This window comes from Musca autumnalis, unplaced genomic scaffold (assembly GCF_047663935.1).
Source record: "Musca autumnalis isolate F117 unplaced genomic scaffold, ASM4766393v1 scaffold_2, whole genome shotgun sequence".
Lineage (NCBI taxonomy): Eukaryota > Metazoa > Arthropoda > Insecta > Diptera > Muscidae > Musca > Musca autumnalis.
Window position 1 is genome coordinate 23,574,627 of NW_027411755.1, and position 9,098 is coordinate 23,583,724.

Sequence of the window (9,098 nt, forward strand, 5' to 3'; positions counted from 1 at the left end):
GGCTTCTATAGAGTAGAAGACCACCGTAGTTGGCTTCTATAGAATAGAGAACCACCGTAGTTGGCTTCTATATAATAGAAGACCACCGTAGTTGGCTTCTATAGAATAGAAGACTACCGTAGGTGGCTTCTATAGAATAGAGAACCACCGTAGTTGGCTTCTATAGAATATAAGACCATCGTAGGTGGCTTCTATAGAATATAAGACCATCGTAGGTGGCTTCTATAGAATAGAAGACCACCGTAGGTGGCTTCTATAGAATAGAGAACCACCGTAGTTGGCTTCTATAGAATATAAGACCATCGTAGGTGGCTTCAATAGAATAGAAGACCATCGTAGTTGGCTTCTATAGAATAGAAGACCACAGTAGGTGGCTTCTATAGACTAGAAGACCACCGTTAGATGGCTTCTATAGAATAGAGAACCACCGTAGTTGGCTTCTATAGAATAGAAGACCACCGTAGGTGGCTTCTATAGAATAGAAGACTACCGTAGTTGGCTTCTATAGAATAGAAGACCATCGTAGTTGGCTTCTATAGAATAGAGAACCACCGTAGTTGGCTTTTATAGAAGATAAGACCATCGTAGGTGGCTTCTATAGAATAGAAGACCACCGTAGGTGGCTTCTATAGAATAGAGCACCGCAGTAATTGGCTTCTATAGAATAGAAGACCACCGTAGGTGGCTTCTATAGAATAGAAGACCGCCGTAGGTGGCTTCCATAGAATAGAAGACCACCGTTGGATGGCTTCTATAGAATAGAGAACCACCGTAGTTGGCTTCTATAGAATATAAGACCATCGTAGGTGGCTTCTATAGAATAGAAGACCACCGTAGTTGGCTTCTATAGAATAGAAGACCACCGTAGTTGGCTTCTATAGAATAGAAGACCACCGTAGTTGGCTTCTATAGAAGATAAGACCATCGTAGGTGGCTTCTATAGAATAGAAGACCACCGTAGGTGGCTTCTATAGAATAGAAGACTACCGTAGTTGGCTTCTATATAATAGAAGACTACCGTAGTTGGCTTCTATAGAATAGAAGACCACCGTAGATGGCTTCTATAGAATAGAAGACCATCGTAGGTGGCTTCTATAGAAGAGAAGACCACCGTAGGTGGCTTCTATAGATGAGATGATGACGTAGGTGGCTTTAACAGAAGAGAAAACCACAGTAAATGGCTTCTATAGAAGATAAGACCACCGTAGGTGGCTTCTATAGAATAGAAGACTACCGTAGGTGGCTTCTATAGAATAGAAGACCACCGTAGGTGGCTTCTATAGAATAGAAGACCACCGTAGGTGGTGTCTATAGAATAGAAGACCACCTTAGGTGGCTTCTATAGAAGATAAGACCATCGTAGGTGGCTTCTATAGAATAGAAGACTACCGTAGTTGGCTTCTATAGAATAGAAGACTACCGTAGTTGGCTTCTATAGAATAGAAGACCACCGTAGTTGGCTTCTATAGAATAGAAGACCATCGTAGGTGGCTTCTATAGAATAGAAAACCACCGTAGTTGGCTTCTATAGAATAGAAGACCATCGTAGGTGGCTTCTATAGAATAGAAAACCACCGTAGGTGGCTTCTATAGAATAGAAGACTACCGTAGTTGGCTTCTATAGAATAGAAGACCACCGTAGGTGGCTTCTATAGAATAGAAGACCACCGTAGGTGGTTTCAAAAGAATAGAAGGCCACCGTAGGTGGCTTCTATGGAATAGAGAACCACCGTAGTTGGCTTCTATAGAAGATAAGACCATCGTAGGTGGCTTCTATAGAATAGAGAACCACCGTAGTTGGCTTCTATAAAATAGAAGACCATCGTAGGTGGCTTCTATAGAATAGAAAACCACCGTAGGTGGCTTCTATAGAATAGAAGACTACCGTAGTTGGCTTCTATAGAATAGAAGACCACCGTAGGTGGCTTCTATAGAATAGAAGACCATCGTAGGTGGCTTCTATAGAAGAGAAGACCACCGTAGGTGGCTTCTATAGAATAGAAGACTACCGTAGTTGGCTTCTATAGAATAGAAGACTACCGTAGTTGGCTTCTATAGAATAGAAGACCACCGTAGTTGGCTTCTATAGAATAGAAGACCATCGTAGGTGGCTTCTATAGAATAGAAAACCACCGTAGGTGGCTTCTATAGAATAGAAGACTACCGTAGTTGGCTTCTATAGAATAGAAGACTACCGTAGTTGGCTTCTATAGAATAGAAGACCACCGTAGTTGGCTTCTATAAAATAGAAGACCATCGTAGGTGGCTTCTATAGAATAGAAAACCACCGTAGGTGGCTTCTATAGAATAGAAGACTACCGTAGTTGGCTTCTATAGAATAGAAGACCACCGTAGGTGGCTTCTATAGAATAGAAGACCATCGTAGGTGGCTTCTATAGAAGAGAAGACCACCGTAGGTGGCTTCTATAGAATAGAAGACTACCGTAGTTGGCTTCTATAGAATAGAAGACTACCGTAGTTGGCTTCTATAGAATAGAAGACCACCGTAGTTGGCTTCTATAGAATAGAAGACTACCGTAGTTGGCTTCTATAGAATAGAAGACCACCGTAGTTGGCTTCTATAGAATAGAAGACCACCGTAGTTGGCTTCTATAGAATAGAAGACCATCGTAGGTGGCTTCTATAGAAGAGAAGACCACCGTAGGTGGCTTCTATAGATGAGATGATGACGTAGGTGGCTTTAACAGAAGAGAAAACCACAGTAAATGGCTTCTATAGAAGATAAGACCACCGTAGGTGGCTTCTATAGAATAGAAGACTACCGTAGTTGGCTTCTATAGAATAGAAGACCACCGTAGGTGGCTTCTATAGAATAGAAGACCACCGTAGGTGGTGTCTATAGAATAGAAGACCACCTTAGGTGGCTTCTATAGAAGATAAGACCATCGTAGGTGGCTTCTATAGAATAGAAGACTACCGTAGTTGGCTTCTATAGAATAGAAGACCACCGTAGTTGGCTTCTATAGAATAGAAGACCATCGTAGGTGGCTTCTATAGAATAGAAAACCACCGTAGTTGGCTTCTATAGAATAGAAGACCATCGTAGGTGGCTTCTATAGAATAGAAAACCACCGTAGGTGGCTTCTATAGAATAGAAGACTACCGTAGTTGGCTTCTATAGAATAGAAGACCACCGTAGGTGGCTTCTATAGAATAGAAGACCACCGTAGGTGGTTTCAAAAGAATAGAAGGCCACCGTAGGTGGCTTCTATGGAATAGAGAACCACCGTAGTTGGCTTCTATAGAAGATAAGACCATCGTAGGTGGCTTCTATAGAATAGAGAACCACCGTAGTTGGCTTCTATAAAATAGAGAACCACTGTAGTTGGCTTCTATAGAAGATAAGACCATCGTAGGTGGCTTCTATAGAATAGAAGACCACCGTAGGTGGCTTCTATAGAATAAAAGACTACCGTAGTTGGCTTCTATAGAATAGAAGACCACCGTAGTTGGCTTCTATAGAATAGAAGACCACCGTAGGTGGCTTCTATAGAATAGAGAACCACCGTAGTTGGCTTCTATAGAATAGAGAACCACCGTAGTTGGCTTCTATAGAATAGAAGACCACCGTAGTTGGCTTCTATAGAATAGAAGACCACCGTAGATGGCTTCTATAGAATAGAGAACCACCGTAGTTGGCTTCTATAGAATAGAAGACCACCGTAGTTGGCTTCTATAGAATAGAAGACCACCGTAGGTGGCTTCTATAGAATAGAAGACTACCGTAGTTGGCTTCTATAGAATAGAAGACTACCGTAGTTGGCTTCTATAGAATAGAAGACCACCGTAGGTGTCTTCTATAGAATAGAAGACCACCGTAGGTGGCTTCTATAGACAAGAAGACCACTGTAGGTGGCTTCTATCGAATAGAAAACCACCGTTGGTGGCTTCTATAGAATAGAAGACCACCGTTGGTGGCTTCTATAGAATAGAAGACCACCGTTGGTGGCTTCTATAGAATAGAAGACCACCGTAGGTACCTTCAATCTCATAGAAGACCACCTTAGGTGGCTTCTATATATATCCTCTTTTGACTTTTTTCACTTGGTTGTCTATTATGTGCGAGTGTTTTGATTTTCTATTTTCCTTTCAAATTCACTTTTCTTAGAAAAACCACCTGCATAGAGCTGTAAGTTTCAGTTATTTTCTCTATAAAAGATTTTGATATATTGAAGCAATTATTGTATTAGATTTTTTCTCCTTTCTTCGAAGTCCTTTTGTTTTTAGCAGAAAAGAAAAAAACCTTCACGTTGTTACGCGTGTCAACCACACACTGGCACCAATATTAGAAATTTATTATACCCACACTCTGCTAAACCTTCAAAATGTCATGGTGGGTGGTTAGACAACAAGACAACAACATAAAATTGTGTTGAATATTAGATTTTTATTGGTTTTTGAAAAATGGTATTTGTCCGATTATTTGTGTAGTTTTGCCCTGCCAATACTTTGTTAACAAATTTATGTGATTGAATTTTTTTTCGCTCCAATTGTTCGTGTTATTGTTCCTCCATCCTTTTCTAAAACTATTCGCAAAAAATAACTATCATTAATTTTGTACAAAGACCAGGCAGCTTTCGTGCGGATTTTACAACAACCGTAGTATAAAATTATTATGATTTTATGGTGAGATTTTGAAAATCATACTGAAAAAGTGTCATTAAATGTTTTCAGGCTTAGGACCTGCTATTATTTTCACAATCATAAAATCTATATGACTTTATGTCGCGAGCACTGTGTGACTAATATGAACTGGTTTTGGATTTCTGCAAAGATTTTTTGTTTTGCGAGGGGGGATTTTGTAAAGCACATTCGGTTGTTGATGTTGTTGTTGCCATTTAAAATACCACCCTCATGCAATATTGCAATTTGCCTGATTCTGATTTGTTGTTTTTGTTCCTGTTGCTGTTGTTATTGTGGTTGTTGTCGTCGCCGCAGTCGTTCTTTGAGTGTTTAAATTTCTAATGATGACATTACATTTTTAATGTGTGTTTTACAAGTTTGACATGAATGAGGGAAAAGTTATTAACATTTAATGATACAAAAAAATAAAAATTAGGGGAAGCTAGAACACCAAAAAATATTCTTTAAAAAATCCACGTTTATTTGTCTGAAGGTCCATGAAAAAAATATTCTTTAAAAAATCCACGTTTATTTGTCTGAAGGTCCATGAAAAAAATATTCTTTAAAAAATCCACGTTTATTTGTCTGAAGGTCCATGAAAAAAATATTCTTTAAAAAATCCACGTTTATTTGTCTGAAGGTCCATGAAAAAAATATTCTTTAAAAAATCCACGTTTATTTGTCTGAAGGTCCATGAAAAAAATATTCTTTAAAAAATCCACGTTTATTTGTCTGAAGGTCTATGGAAAAATATTCTTTAAAAAATCCACGTTTATTTGTCTGAAGGTCCATGAAAAAATATTCTTTAAAAAATCCACGTTTATTTGTCTGAAGGTCCATGAAAAAATATTCTTTAAAAAATCCACGTTTATTTGTCTGAAGGTCCATGAAAAAATATTCTTTAAAAAATCCACGTTTATTTGTCTGAAGGTCCATGAAAAAATATTTTTTAAAAAATCCACGTTTATTTGTCTGAAGGTCCATGAAAAAATATTCTTTAAAAAATCCACGTTTATTTGTCTGAAGGTCCATGAAAAAATATTCTTTAAAAAATCCACGTTTATTTGTCTGAAGGTCCATGAAAAAATTTTCTTTAAAAAATCCACGTTTATTTGTCTGAAGGTCCATGAAAAAATATTCTTTAAAAAATCCACGTTTATTTGTCTGAAGGTCCATGAAAAAATATTCTTTAAAAAATCCACGTTTATTTGTCTGAAGTTCCATGAAAAAATATTCTTTAAAAAATCCACGTTTATTTGTCTGAAGGTCCATGAAAAAATTTTCTTTAAAAAATCCACGTTTATTTGTCTGAAGGTCCATGAAAAAATATTCTTTAAAAAATCCACGTTTATTTGTCTGAAGGTCCATGAAAAAATATTCTTTAAAAAATCCACGTTTATTTGTCTGAAGGTCCATGAAAAAATATTCTTTAAAAAATCCACGTTTATTTGTCTGAAGGTCCATGAAAAAATATTCTTTAAAAAATCCACGTTTATTTGTCTGAAGGTCCATGAAAAAATATTCTTTAAAAAATCCACGTTTATTTGTCTGAAGGTCCATGAAAAAATATTCTTTAAAAAATCCACGTTTATTTGTCTGAAGGTCCATGAAAAAATATTCTTTAAAAAATCCACGTTTATTTGTCTGAAGGTACATGAAAAAATATTCTTTAAAAAATCCACGTTTATTTGTCTGAAGGTCCATGAAAAAATATTCTTTAAAAAACCCACGTTTATTTGTCTGAAGGTCCATGAAAAAATATTCTTTAAAAAATCCACGTTTATTTGTCTGAAGGTCCATGAAAAAATATTCTTTAAAAAATCCACGTTTATTTGTCTGAAGGTCCATGAAAAAATATTCTTTAAAAAATCCACGTTTATTTGTCTGAAGGTCCATGAAAAAATATTCTTTAAAAAATCCACGTTTATTTGTCTGAAGGTCCATGAAAAAATATTCTTTAAAAAATCCACGTTTATTTGTCTGAAGGTCCATGAAAAAATATTCTTTAAAAAATCCACGTTTATTTGTCTGAAGGTCCATGAAAAAATATTCTTTAAAAAATCCACGTTTATTTGTCTGAAGGTCCATGAAAAAATATTCTTTAAAAAATCCACGTTTATTTGTCTGAAGGTCCATGAAAAAATATTCTTTAAAAAATCCACGTTTATTTGTCATGAAGGTCCATGAAAAAATATTCTTTAAAAAATCCACGTTTGTTTTTGTGATGGTGGGTGAAAAAATATTCTTTAAAAAATCCACGTTTGTTTTTGTGATGGTGGGTGAAAAAATATTCTTAAAAATTCACGTTTATTGTTGGTGAATATAAAAATATTCTTTAAAAAATCCACGTTTATTGTTGGTGAATATAAAAATATTCTTTAAAAAATCCACGTTTATTGTTGGTGAATATAAAAATATTCTTTAAAAAATCCACGATTATTTGTTAAGAATTCGTGCTTATAGGAAATCTTATTTGTTCATAGTTGCTACTCAAAAGAGAGAGCTTTAGATTTTTTTATGACTTATTTTACAATTTTTCAACTTTTAACCAAACTCCCTTGGCGGGAACCATAACAAAGCTGTGCTTGGATATTTCCATTTTATCCAATGTCTTCGAGGAAACGGAAAAACGATATTTCGATAGAAGAGCTATGAGACCAACTTTAGCTTGCATGCGGCCAAAACGTAAGCCAATACAATTACGTGGACCATCACCAAAACCCAAAAATGCTTGAGGATGGCGCTTTTGTTGCTCTGAGGGATGGAAACGTTCTGGCCGAAATGCTGTGGGGTTTTCATAAATTTCCGGATCATAATGTATGGCCTTAACGGGTATGGTTACAAAGGTGCCCTTTTCCAAAAGAACATCTGTATCTGGAACACGATAATCTTCCATGCAGATACGTTGCAGGAACGACAATGCGGGATAGAGGCGTAGAGTTTCTGCAAGGGAAAAAGCGGTTTGTGGTTGAAGAAATTTTGGGGGTCAGAGGGTAACTTTACATACCTGATATTACCTGATCCAAGTAGGACATTTCCATCATGGCTTCATAGGTTAGCTTATTGTTGTGTTTCTGCAGAACATCCAATATCTCCTGCCTTAGAATGTCTTGTTTATCGGGATTTTTGGCCAGTTCATAAAGACCATAGCTCATATTACTCGATGATGTCTCAAAGCCGGCCACAAAGAACACAAACAACTGGGCAGCTATCAGTTCCAAACTCAACAACGGCTGACCCTTGTCATCTTTTTGATTTTTCAATTCAATAAGAATGTCAATAAAGTCGTTGCGATGAATATTGAGACGTTCCCGCTCCAGCACTGTGTCATTGACAATTCGCAAAAAGAATTTTTCTAATGCGTCTGGAAAACGCTTGGCACCAAAATAGCGCAAATATTTCATATAGACCGTTTTTAGCATACGCCATTTAATGATTGGTTTATCCGAGCCAAATACCTTTTGACCAATTGTACGAAACTCGGCATTGGGATTACGTATACTATTACAGTCAACACCAAAGACACAGCTGCCAATAACATCGGTTGTGAATCTACCATTCCAGTCATACATTTCCAAACACTGCTCAGGATTCTTTTCTAACTCTGCATCTAGCGTTTGCACATATTTCTGGGAAACTTCCACTAGGCTGGGAAACATAAATTTCATTTTTCCCGAGGTGAAAGTGGGTGTCAATTTTGTCCTCAGTCCCTTCCATACCTTGCAATCGGCACTAAATAAATGTTGACTGAGAATATCATTTTTATTGTGATTGGCAAAACGATCCACAAACAAATTGAAATCTTTGATCAACACCGTCTTTACCAAATCCAAATCGAGTATTACTGCCACGGGACGGGTATACCAATAGGTACCTGCAACTTTTACCTTTCCCTTATATTCATTGTAGATTTCTTGCCACAAATCGGAATGATGTAGCGATCGAATACGACTTACAACACCCCACAGACCGGTTTTGAGTTGTGGCACCCCCTTTAAGTCCCAGTAAGATGTTTTCAGCTTCAAATAGGCATACAAAGCCGAAAATATAATCCAAAGAATTAAGAGCCAAATGTTCATGGTTGTCTGGTGTTTTTTAAATGAATGTCTGGTGGCTAATGCGTTTACCAACCAGTAGCGGTGAACTGATACTGAAAATTACTGAAATGTGGTTTTGTTTTAGATTATCTTTCACTTGTCATCTTATCTTCCGAAACAATGACAAAGCAGCATTGTTATCTGTATAAAACCAAATACAAAGAAAACACTGATATGTGGGCGGAAAGTGAGAAGTCCAATGAAGTGAGGTTCCCAAAAGCAGAAACAATTTTACAACAACAAAGTCCATCACAAAAGACCACTTCACCTAATTTTGGGCATAAAATCCAATTAAGAAATATGGGGAAATTTGTCTAATGAACCTTCAAGAACCCTGAAGGAATGGACCGACATAGT

The 9,098-nt window shown here is 36.8% G+C and overlaps 1 protein-coding gene across 1 annotated transcript; it reads right to left on the minus strand.

Annotated features, from left to right (window-relative positions):
* Positions 1 to 6,993: 6,993 nt before the first annotated feature.
* On the minus strand, positions 6,994 to 8,800 carry Cyp6a16 (Cytochrome P450 6a16). Its single transcript, XM_073965242.1, has 2 exons — positions 7,652 to 8,800; positions 6,994 to 7,587 (listed from the first exon to the last, which is right to left on the minus strand). The coding sequence occupies exons 1-2, from the start codon at positions 8,721 to 8,723 to the stop codon at positions 7,172 to 7,174; spliced, it is 1,488 nt and encodes a 495-aa protein (XP_073821343.1). The 5' UTR covers positions 8,724 to 8,800; the 3' UTR covers positions 6,994 to 7,171.
* Between the last annotated feature and the right edge of the window lie 298 nt (positions 8,801 to 9,098).